Genomic DNA, 12,916 nt, shown 5'->3' with positions numbered 1-12,916 from the left:
TTTCACAAGCTTGCATTACAGCTTTATATATTGATTTGTTAACAACATTTTATTTTAAAACTTACTATTCATTCAAATATGTTTAACTATAACTATATTTTAAAATTACTTTTTTTTAACTGAATTTTTCAAAAACTAATTATTTAAGTTGTTAATATAATACAACAAAAATTTATTCATAATTGGATATTGCTAAATCTAATAAAAAATAGAAAATAAGTATTTTCAACTAAAATAATGTACTCAGTGATAAAGAAATTGCAACATCAAGAAAGGGGTGTACAATTCTAAAATATAATTTGCTTAAGATTAATTACATAATGGGGGACTATACTGAATATTATGTGGTAAACATGATTATTTATAAAAAATATATGTATTGCAGTGTCTATAGCTTTATGTAGATATTGATAACAATGAATTAATAAAAAACAAATTAAGCAATAAACTGTTTTTGTGAACGTGACTATTGGTCACTATTATGAACAAAAAGAGAATTTGTTGGCTAATTATATGGCAATTGTAGTTGTATTGAACTTGATGGTTTTTTATTTTAGTATAAAAATTAATAAATTCACCATAACAAAAATAAAATGAAATGAAACAAACAACGAATTAATCAATTGACGCTATCAAAAAATCACTTAAATGTTGATTTAATGAAGATACAACTCAAAGTAATATGTTGAAAAACTTACTTCGCCTTGCCAATTGCTCAGTTAACTAGTCTCGTTCTAAAGCTACTTGCAATAATTTAAACATTCAATTAATATTATTGTTTAGTTGATAAATAAAATTATTATTTGTTATCTTTAATGCCCTTTCCCTATTGCCTTCCTACATTCCGATGGAGCCAGTGGTTGATCATCATAGTCTAGATGCGTCCAGAGACTCTTTGCTCGTTACTTCACTACCCTATTAACGATTTTGAAGTATCAAAGTGAACTAAAATTTTGTATTAAGATAATTTTATTTGTATTAGTTACTGATTATTGAGCATTTTACCGCCATTACTTGTTCAAGTATTACATTGAGTTTAGAATTTATTTTAAATTACTTTTGTTTATAATTGTTACTACGTTCAAATCCATCGGATGCATTATGTAATAAGAAAATACTATAAAACATCTACCCAAGAAAACTATAGCAAAAATGATAAAATAACGATTGTAAAAAAGTAATTTGGCAACAGAAACTGATTTGATTTAATTCAAGTAAATATTATTAAATATAATATATAATAAGTAATAGACAAAACTGGCTGTCTTATCAGTATTCTTTTTAATAAAATTGACAATAAAAAAATGTTTAGTTTTTCTACCGCTTACATATCAACCATGGGATGGCCCAGTTCAACAGTTTAATTGTTTTAATTAAAATTTATGTAAATTATCTTAATATATTTTACTTATAAAGACATTGTTCAAAAAATAGTTACTACAGATATTCCGTAGTGTACTATTTTTTAATTTGTTTTAAATATAATAGTATAATAATATTAAAAAATAATATTAAAAAATTAATTCCATTTAAAAACACAATTTATATTTAATTTAATAATACTAAACAAAAAGAATTAAATTAATTAATGTAATTAAATTTTATTTAATTTATTTTAATAAATAAAATATTAAACAATTTAAACATATTTAAATGATCATAAAAAATAAAAATACAGTAATTTCTATGTGAAATGAAAATTTACAATTTTTTTCTCTTATATATTATTTATTAAATATTTAAATTCCTATAAATGCTAAATTTTCCAACTTCACTTTGCTATTAAATTATCATTAATATTAATTGGAATTAAATTAAAACTAAACGATAAAGCAACTAATTTTAATAAAACATACATTTGAATGCGTATTTAAATGATTAAAAAAAGTAAAAACAGTCTATTTTAAATGTGAAATATATGAAAGAGTTGTGTGTAAATTTTCTTCCTTTCAATATTATTTATTAAACATTTATTATAAAAAATTTAATAAATGTTTCTGTATTATAATCTCTTAGTTCAATTTCAAATTATATAGTAAATTTTTTATTGCGTACTAACTAAATTTGTTATTATATTAATATTAATTAAAATTATAGCTATAAAAAGTATTATTATCTAAGCTTGTTTGTCAAATGCTTATCATTATTAAAAAAATGAAATTTTAATTAAACGTGTAGGCTAATAAAATATACATAGTAAATAAAATAATTATTGAAGTGAACTTTATTCATTAAAATAACGGGCTTATTTGAACACGGACGCATGCGCATGAGTGATTTTTTATTTCCGCCAGAAATGAAAAATTATTATGTTTTAAGAGATACTCCTAATTAACTAACTTTAGAGATTTCGGTAGTTCTAAACCGCCACAATTAGTATTTTAAATATCCCGATTTTATATTGATTACATTGTCTACATCAAATTGATACTTCAGATTTAAATACTATTTTTACACTTAATTAAGCTATTGTCTATATGAGTACCGTGGATGTATTCTGAGGTGTCCTGTGGTTCTGAGTTTTATACAGACAACGTCCTGATTCGAAATCAGAAATGACAGTTAGTATATAAATAATTTAGGGGAATTTGACGGGACTACCATGAAGTTGGTAAAATGACAGGCGTCAAAGAATATACTAGACAGGCGTTAAAGAATTTCGTAAATTCGGACTATAAGATCGTGTAGTTAGTTCAGTGATATTCGAAATTTAGCTAGCCAAATGAATAAAACAAATTAAGAGACATTGCGATTAGGTATTGTTTTTATAAATCGGAGATGGATTTCTTGTTTATGGTGCGTTAAAATGTGACATGTTTACCTTTACTGAAATAATACAGTGAACGAACGCTTTTCGTATACTTCATTTAGTTTAAATGATTGAAGTTATATATCAGTATTTGATTTTGAGCTGGAAACCCGTTAGGAAATGTCCGAAAATATTGATGAGTTGCGGGTAAGTTTGCTTGTGGCGCTTTTAAATAGTCAGTTATATACCACTTAGCATCTCAATAAAACATTAAACTCTTTCCGGATTCTAACAGTTTCATCTGTGGGTCTTCTATGTTTCAGAATATGCTAGTAACCTTTAGAGTCTCAGAGTTGCAGATGCTATTGGGTTTTGCTGGAAGAAACAAGTCAGGAAGAAAGAACGAGTTGCAACAGAGGGCCCTTGAGCTCCTACGAGTGAGATCTCATCCCATTCATCAGAAGATTAGGGACTTGTACAAAACTATCCAGTAAGTGGTTTCTTCAAACTCCGTTACAGGTACTTTAACGTTAACAGTTTTTGAAACCTTAATAACATTTATTTATTTGAACTGAAGATAATTAATTTTCATATTCAAATCACCAGAAAAAAGGATGGTATTTATAATGTTGTATATAACTAAATAGATGTGGAAATAAAACAAATTAATAAATATATTTTTGCAAAAATGTGTGCATTAAGTTACACTTAATTTAAAAGTAAGATTAAAAGTACAAACTACAGTTAATAAAATCAGAATGGCGTTTTTTTACATAATGTTTGATAATTAATGATTAGTGCTGTCAAGTTTTTTCAACATGTGCAATACTATAAAAAATATAGAAGTGGAGTGTGGGTAAGTGATATTAATTTAGGTAACAAAGGTAAAATAGTGTTTTAAAGGCTCAAGCCTTTGGAAAATAAAAATCAATTAAAATGATGAAGGTGACAAGTAATTTGATATTTGAGATTAAAATATTATCATAAAGATCTCCATCAGACTAACTTGATAAATTTAATGGTTTAAAGACAATTTTGTTAAATAATATTTATTATACATATATTAAATGATATGTTACATGACACCTTTTGACTTTTATATCTTCATTTCCCATAGTATTTGTGCTTAACCAAAGACATTATAATACCATTCCTGTGTATTAATATTTAAAAAAATTAAAATCTAATCAGTTTCTATTATTAATTATACTTCCTGTGAATCTACTTATGTATTGTTGTATGCTGTTCCTACATTGTCCACAAATTGATCTTAAAGTGAATTTTTAATACGTATTAAAATGTACCGCAAGTGGAATGATTCGACCAAGTCCCCATTTTCCTGTTGATTTTAGGTTTTGATGTTTTCTGTATTGTCCTTAGCGAGATACAACCAAAAATGGTCTCCTATTGTTATGTATGCAAGACGAGTGACCCCTGCGTATCACTGCACGTGTAAGTGCCTGGCGAAAAGAATTATCACGCGAAAAAATTTATATCGTATACGTTTTAGCTTTCCCACCGACAAGTTAATTCGTGAAAAATGGCTAAAGGCTTTCGGGTTGAAGGAGGACCAATTGTTCGACCACACGAAAGTGTGTTCGAAACATTTTGAACCAGATTGTTTCACTGGTAGAGCGAGACGCGTGCTCTCCAGGACCAGTGTCCCGACGCTTTTATTACGTCACACAAGGTAATTGTCGGTGTAAACTGGAAGTGATTTTTAATTTGAATCAAATAATCTTTGATGGTGTTTCGGATTAGCCTAAATGTCGAAAAAATTTCGAAACCGTTTGTGGTCACTTTAGGGCATGATACATTTTTTTTGCATTACAAAATTATCTTTTCAAAAACTTTTATATAAATGTATGATGCTTCAATTAACAGAAATATGATTACAGACACTTGTTATTCTCATACAAGATTGATTTATGTATTTACATATGTAATATGGATATGAAGGTCTTGGATTAAAATATAATAACTTAAATGTAATGTGAATTATCTTGCAGAATATAATCAATTGGTAAAATGGATTTAATTCTCGAATTCTAATGATAATTGAAAGCACTGTATTTTAATGTCTACTTGCGGTCATTATTCAAAATAGTTTAATCTAATAAAATTGTACTCATATAGAAACTGATAAGGAACGTGATAAAATTGTTATATTTGTTAATGTTCAAGGATTGAACTTTCTATCATATATAACAGAAGAATTTGCAGAACGGCGGGGTTACTTTTGTCAGTCATTGTACTTAGTTAATATTTATTATTAAAACTTGATGTAGTTTTTTTGTAAGTTTTTGTTTAATTTTTAATTTCAGTTGTGTCGCGAAATCTGAATCGGGCGAGTTTAGGTAAAATAGTTTGATTAACGACTGCTTATTATGTTGGTGAATTCAATTGCCGCTGAAAACTGTAATTGATAATATATTTTTGAAACATTATTTACGAAGGATGGTACTGAGAATATCATAAACATTTATAATTATGGATTGCAGAGTAAAACACCTACATTTAAAATATAATTAGTTTTCATTTTAAATGTTATGAGTAATGTAATAATTTTCAAACATTAAAGTTTTACTGATTATTGTAACAATGATCAATTAGGTTTGTGTAAAATTTCTGGATAATGTTTATAATTGAAAAGTTTGCCTGGAAATTATCACTCAGGACTCCGAAGACACAACAAGCTTGTGTAATGGGGAGCATCTAGTTTATTTGACCACCGCATCACACTCTCAGTTACTTCTTTGCTATGTACCATTTGTCCCATTCTCAGCCAGTCCTCTATTCTCGGGCTCATCCTTCGTAATAAACCATCACCGGGTGTGTCATTGTTCATTAGCAGACATATACATTAAATCCACCTCTTAATCACAAAGGAATTAATATATTATTTTGTAATGTATTTTAGTATAAATGAACCTTCTAAATATCTTTGGCAGGTACCGTCTAATCTTTAGATTTTGGAATATTCTAAATTAAACTATTTATCATTATTGTCTCTGTTACTTATTGTTCTGCAAAGAATTTAGAACATTATATTTGAATTTGGAAAACTTTTACTTAAATGTTTATTCTTCTATTTCTTTAGACAAAGCGGTGCACTTACCGGTGTCCCCGCTTCTACCGCCTCATCGGGTAATAAAGATTTGCAAACCCAACAGCAAGTTTCCACAGCAGTTCAACCAATGCCCCAGACTCAGGGAAACGGTCCCCGTTCGACGGCAACAGTGCATCCGTACAACGTGGACGCTAGGCAGTTACAGGTACTAAACAATCAAAATCAATTTAATGTATTAACCCTAGAGCTTTTCCATTATATCTTTTATCTGAGCATCTCAATTTGACTAAAAAGTTTTATTTTGTTGACAGCAACGCACACCAATGTACCAACCGCCAAATATGTACCAGCCTTACCCACAATTCTCCACTCGTCAGGCCACCAACCAAGCTGCGACTGGCTATCCTATTCAGCCGGACGTCCGCTTTCGTAGACTGCCGTTCTTCGATGTGTTAGCCGATTTGCTCAAACCGTCCACGTTGGTACCCACAACTACACAGCGTATGCAGGTAATTTTGAAGGGAAACATGAATGATGTCTGGTTTTCTTGAATTTTAAGCAGCGGAAAGAATTAATCTTGCATATTCTTTTATGTACTTACGTGTGGAATAAAGTAAATCATACTAAAAGTGTTTTACGGGTTTTTAAAATGTTACAGTTTTTCAGGAGGGATCCTTCTACTTTCATCTCACTCCACAACAGGCCACCGACGTGGCGAGTTCAAGAGACATTCGACCGGGTGTGAAGTGCGACTACGTCAAGCAAGTTCAAATGAGGTTCTGTCTTCTAGAAACGACTTGCGAGCAAGAAGATTATTTCCCTCCTAATGTGATGGTCAAAGTAAACAATAAATTGTGCCCTTTGCCTGTAAGTGTGAATCCATACTCAATGTAACTTTTAAATAATTGGATAATTTTGCAGAACCCCATACCCACTAATAAACCGGGCGTGGAACCAAAGAGACCGCCGAAGCCTGTGAACATTACCCAAATGGTCAAGCTCAGTCCGACGGTCGGCAACACTATTACTGTTTCCTGGCAGGCGGATTACGGTCGGGGATATGCCATCACGGTGTGCCTAGTCCATAAACTTACGTCGCAAGATCTCCTGCAACGCTTAAAAAACAAAGGGGTCAAGCATTCTGATCATACAAGAGCTTTGAGTAGGTTTATTTTGACATATCTTTATACAAGTTGTTGAACGACTATTCGGTAACTAATTTTGGTAATTTATTTTTATAGTAAAAGAAAAATTAACGGATGACGGCGATTGTGAGATTGCGACTACAAGTTTAAAAGTGTCACTTATGTGTCCTCTGGGCAAAATGCGCATGACGACGCCCTGCAGATCAATCACATGTTCTCACTTGCAGTGCTTCGATGCTTCTTTGTTCCTACAAATGAATGAACGCAAACCCACATGGATGTGTCCTGTTTGCGACAAGCCTGCTCTTTATGATAATTTGGTAATTGACGGGTAAGTTGATCGAATGATTTAATTTAAACAATTCTCTTATATTTTTCGTGTAGATATTTCCAGGAAGTTTTGAGTTCTAATACCCTGCCCAGTGATGCTAGTGAAATTCAACTTCACAAGGATGGTTCTTGGAGTACTCAACAAATTGAGAAGAAACCAGTAGCACAAACTGTCAAAGCTCAAGCAATAGATGACTCTATCGAAATCATTACGGACGATGTTGGTAAGTAAAAGTTTTATTATCTCACAAAACTATTCATATTTATATTACTTTTGTTTGTTTTAGAAATCGTCAGTACCAATGCAAGTTCTTCTACCGACAAAGTAAAGAAAGAAGAACCATCTGACAATAAGACCATATCTTTGGTTGATGATAAGAATTCAAAAAAAGATGTCGTAGACTTAACGCTGTCCGATTCGGACGATGACGAACCGCTGGCGAAGCGTCGCGTCCCGAATCCTAAACCAGATTCTACTATCAAATTTTCTGGTGAGTTAGTTTAGTGTAATACTATATTTTTGTCAATTCACGTGTTAATTTTTTAAATACGTTATATAATAACAAATGCCCAATGCATTACGAATTATGATTATAATTTTTTGTATGTCCATCATGTTCAATCAAATTATACTATTTTATAAAAATGAAGTAATTTTTATTTACAATTACCTCACACCCTGTATTTTGATTTTAAAAAACAACACACTGAGTATTATTATAAATTATTAGAAACGGCTGAACACAGTTGCCGCTTGTGAGGGTGAGAAGAAAGAATGAAGCCTTGTTTGAGGAACGATTGGAACTCAGAAACCGTCTGACGCATGCGCACTTATGAAAGCATCTCAATGCGCAAGTGTCCGACTGATTCCCAATCGATCTTCGAAGAAGGCTTATGTAAATAGTGTGAGAATCCCTCATAGAGGGCGCTATTTATCCTCAGACTTGACTTTGAATTAATGTGACGCGATGTGGTTTCACTTGCTAAACCCATTTGTCTGTTGACGAAGGCTGTAATCAATCTTATCAATCGTCTCAGACCTTTGAGGATGTCATGCTTTCATTGACACAATAAAAAATAAACATTTTGGATACACACAATTATAAAAAAACTATAATTGATTCCAACTTGGATATCCCGGGCGAAGCATTCCTCGATGAAAAATAAACTAATTCAAACAGCCGTTGTATTTACAGATGCCAACAGTATTTCATCAACTAGCAACCAAAGCCGTGTGACGACAACGCCGTGCTCTTCGTCGGTTTCTAGTTCTGGATATCCGGCTAGCCCGAATGTGATCAACCTGGATAGTCCCTCTCCACCTAGGTATGGTGAGATTTTTGTTATTTAATATTATTTTATGTTATTTATTAATATTATACACATAAAATTGTTATTGGATTGTTGGATATTTGAATAGCATACAGACAGGATAGAAATTTAAGCAGTATAAATGTGATATTTTTGTTAGATCACCTCCTCAATCCAACGCACAAGCCACATTAACGGCACCAACAGGTCCATCTTCGTGTATGATGGCCAACACAAACGGTGGCGGGGCAATGCCTCCGATGTATTCTGGACCTCCAACTTATTTGGAACTGGGTAACAACAACGAGGCCGCCAACGTAATCAACAATTATCCAGGATATTAAATGTTACGTTTAACTTTGTCTGTGACAATATTGTGCGGCCAGTTTCAACATGTTAAATAAACAACTTGAAGGCTGCAGTGAGTGATCGTGTGGAACGGTTGCATATCATGAGTACTTTTCCGCGAAATTATGGGTGCTTTTTAAAGTTATATCATTCATTTTACAGGGTAGTCATTTTATATGTATTATATAGTGGTTAAAACTGATAATTGATATGTGATACTTTCTATTGGTAATTATGAATGAAATATAAAAATAGTGTTTAGGTTTTGATATATAATGATTACAATGAATTTGGTATATTTTTAGAATTAAAAACTGGTAGAATATATGCATTGTGTTACGTTAATAAACCGCGAATATTTAACTCAGAGATATGACTGTCTATTCGGCATTAGTGCTATAAAATGACTCACCTTGTACAATATTGTGAAGACTTGACATGACAAAACACTGTTTGCTATTATAGACATTGCGTATGCGATTTTTAGTATTAGCATGCGGCAATTTGAGTACAAATAAGTGTGCAACAAGTCTTTGTGTACTATTTTATAATCAGATTGTGCGTTCGAGAAGGACTAATCTGTGATTGTCTCACAGTCGTACTGTGTATGCTAAGTCCATTTTTATTTTAATCACGTTTCATTATATATTTATTTTTTACATTCCTGAAGATGGATCTGTACACCAAAAACTTCTTTATTGTGCGTTACCATATATTGTTTTGTTTTCCAATAAATTTGTATGTATATATTATGTCTGTTCAAAAATATTTCAGTGTATTTGGATCGTAATTATTTAATTAATTAATATTAAGAATACATATATTTAGTTATGTCTTTGTGTTTTCATTAACAAATTACCCTTTGCAACCATATAAAAAAGGCAGTTTGTTTAAACTATTTAATACATTTTAATTTCAAAAAACGTAAGTGAATTATTTGCGCTTAAATGTTTTAAAATTACCATGAATTGTTTAGTATTTTTAAACAGGGATCAGTAATTATTAATGTTAAATATTTTACAATTAATTAATCATCTTCTTAATACAGATATCTTCGAAAGGACGGAAAACGCTGGAGACACTACTGCAACTGCACAGGCAATGCCGTGTCTTATATCAAAAAAGTAAGATCATGGTATATATTTATTAATCGGTAATTAAATATATGAGATTTAAAATAGCACTTTTTGGTTAGTTTAGAAAAGAGATATTAATGTAAAATTTCTGTAAACAAATTAATAATGTTTTATTCTTCAGCTTGAAACATATTTTAAAATGTGACTCATGTGACTGGTGGCGTCTGGAGTGTCCCTATCACCTCCAAAAATGGTTATTGGTTTGTGTTTTCGATATCGTATATGTTATTAACAGATTTATTATTAGTGTTACAACATAGTTGAATAAAGAAAATATTTTCGTAAAATGCTTTCTTTTTGATATGAATCTATAATAAATAAATAAAACTATGAAGGAGCAAAAATATATTTCTATATATATATAGAGAGAGTGAGAAATATACACAATTATTAGAAATTTATGGATAACGGAAAAAGGTATCGATTTAAACTTATAATAAAAATTTTAACTTGCTCTACTTTTTTAATTTATTTTGAACAAAATTTAATTTCTGGTTTCGCCTGAACTGACGTCAACTTTGTTATTTTCAGTGGAACAACTTATATATTATTCTATATATAATTGCAAATAAAAAGGCTATACCATGTCCATATCTAAACTGAATAGTTAAATAAAATAAATAAATAATTAATATAAAATTATTAATTTTTTTCGAATAACTGATTTAACTGAAAATGCTGCTGAAAAGCCAGCTAGTTTTAATATTGGAAAACTAATTTTTGGCATACACATTAACTAAGGGCCAACCTATAAGGAGTCATTATTAGTACTCCCAAATTTTACACAGGATGTTGATATAAGCATCCCTATACAAAATAAAATGAATATCTTCATTAGTATTCAATTTTTAAGTGTACTGATAGTAATGTGCTAAGAATGACATTTGTTATGTATCTGACAACTAGAAGATGTTTTATAAACTCTAAAATAAGTCATAACAAAAATTATAAAATAAATATCTTTTCTAATTAATCCACTAGGAATTTCTGAATTACTTGCATTAGCAACTTCAACTACAAAACAAATGAAAAGGAAACTTATAAATATTAATTTATTATTATAAATTTTATAATTTATTATTTAAATCACAAATTGTTAACGTACATTAGTGACCATAATTATTGGAACTTATTAAAATATCAAAAATATTACAGTATACAACAACTATCCAACTGGTTAATGTAATTTTATTCTTAAGAAAATTGTATATTTTTTGGTTTTCAATAGATAAAATTATAACAACTTTTTACTTTATGGTCTTACAGTATTTGCTAATTATATTACTAGTAGTCGCAAAGAAACTGCAAGAAAAAAATCAAGACGAAGAAAGAGAAGAGATGTTTAACAGTTTACGACGAAATAAGTGAATTGTTTCCCATATTAAAAAAAATTAAAGAAACTGACCAAGTGGTAGCTATAAAAAAATTTCTTACATCCACAGTGAAACATGGTGGCGATTTAATTATGATATGGGTTGCTTCAGTTCTTTTTATGTACAGGGATATATTAAACAACAATATGCTTCCATATATTGGAGAAATTATGTATTTCAATATGAAAACGATCCCAAACAAATCCAAAATCGTGACAAACTGGTTAAAAAAATCAAAGGATATGATTTGTCTTGCACGTCCCAATGCAGGTTTGTAAATTTGATTATTCATGATTAAGAAGAAGAAAAGTGTCAGTTTGTTATTCTCAGCTACTTTTAAAGGGTTACAAAACAATACAACGGTAGTTCGAATTCGATATTCAAATTATACAGATCCACTAAGTAAAATGATACTACCATTAATTGTCTGCAATATATCCATTATTTAACTGATGTGGGTCAAGATCATGACAATGCACTCAAATAGTATTATTAAATCAAAACTAATTGAGTAAATGATACAGCACTTAATAATTGTACGTAAAACATTTTATTGAATGGTGTATTTTTACATTTTTTTTGTTCTTTGTCAAATACTGAGAGAACTGTTCATACCGTTTCCTGTATACGAAGTAGAGTAATTTTTTCGTTAAAATTTGCCAAAAGAACATACTTAAAAATATCAGAACCAAAGATTCCGTGTCATTTTTGTGTTTGAGGACATTTTAAAAAAATCATATAAATTTCCAAGTTGATATTTTTCACCATTCATAGTTAATTTTTTGTATTGCTTTAATACAAATAATAACATCATTAAATCTATATTAGTTCGTGTATTCGTCCATAGATGGCGCCACATGCAATATTCCATTAAATACTACACTAACAGTATTTGTATAAGTATTTGTACATGTTTATACAGTGTGATCAAAAATGGTTGATTGAAAAAAACTAATTTACGATGTCAATATCAATATTTCTTTTTTGGCACCTCAGATCATCGTAAATTTAATAATACAAAACGCCCTCGCTCCTTTATCTTCTCAAAATTTTGTTGATGAGACCGGACAATATTTAAATAAATATTAATTTTGCAATTACTAAAACATTCTTTGAAATAAGTCAAAAAAGGTAATACAATACTTGAACCCCAAAATTTATATCGATAGGATGGCATTGATCAATGGGTAAAAGAGGAATGTAGAGAATTTTATATTTCTCACAGTATTAAAGATAATTTAAATGTTTGTACGAATTGAAAAAGGTTGTTTTTAGTAGTATAGAATAACCAACTTAATATATTTGAACCAGCAAATTCCGATATGCTTATGTATATTTTTATTAGATGAGTATAATATTTGGTTTAATTTTTTAATTATGTTATGAATGTATTCATATAATTCATATACACATATAAGCTTGCTGACAACATTCTTATAAGTACATAAATATAA

The 12,916-nt window shown here is 29.8% G+C and overlaps 1 protein-coding gene and 1 long non-coding RNA gene across 5 annotated transcripts; both read left to right on the top strand.

Moving 5' to 3' along the window:
- The first annotated feature begins 2,644 nt into the window (after window positions 1-2,644).
- On the top strand, window positions 2,645-9,786 carry LOC109595605 (E3 SUMO-protein ligase PIAS2). 4 transcript variants are annotated; one of them, XM_020011001.2, is made up of 13 exons: window positions 2,645-2,956; window positions 3,073-3,239; window positions 4,130-4,201; window positions 4,260-4,439; window positions 5,850-6,024; window positions 6,131-6,328; window positions 6,486-6,686; window positions 6,741-6,981; window positions 7,061-7,295; window positions 7,349-7,518; window positions 7,582-7,785; window positions 8,491-8,620; window positions 8,766-9,786. In XM_020011001.2, exons 1-13 carry the CDS (start codon window positions 2,930-2,932, stop codon window positions 8,947-8,949), a joined length of 2,184 nt encoding a protein of 727 aa, XP_019866560.1. In that variant the 5' UTR covers window positions 2,645-2,929; the 3' UTR covers window positions 8,950-9,786. The 4 variants fall into 4 exon arrangements, with proteins under 4 accessions (XP_019866560.1, XP_019866562.1, XP_019866564.1 ...); XM_020011003.2 differs by having other exon boundaries at window positions 8,491-8,625; window positions 8,766-8,949; XM_020011004.2 differs by lacking the exon at window positions 2,645-2,956 and having other exon boundaries at window positions 3,103-3,239; window positions 4,102-4,201.
- A 149-nt stretch (window positions 9,787-9,935) lies between these two features.
- LOC126264232 (uncharacterized) lies at window positions 9,936-10,376 on the top strand. Its single transcript, XR_007546994.1, has 2 exons — window positions 9,936-10,077; window positions 10,211-10,376. It is a non-coding gene; the product is annotated as an uncharacterized LOC126264232 (long non-coding RNA).
- The last annotated feature ends 2,540 nt before the right edge of the window (window positions 10,377-12,916 follow it).

The sequence above is a fragment of the Aethina tumida genome, chromosome 1, assembly GCF_024364675.1.
Source record: "Aethina tumida isolate Nest 87 chromosome 1, icAetTumi1.1, whole genome shotgun sequence".
Lineage (NCBI taxonomy): Eukaryota > Metazoa > Arthropoda > Insecta > Coleoptera > Nitidulidae > Aethina > Aethina tumida.
This window is presented reverse-complemented; position numbering and strand designations above follow the sequence as displayed.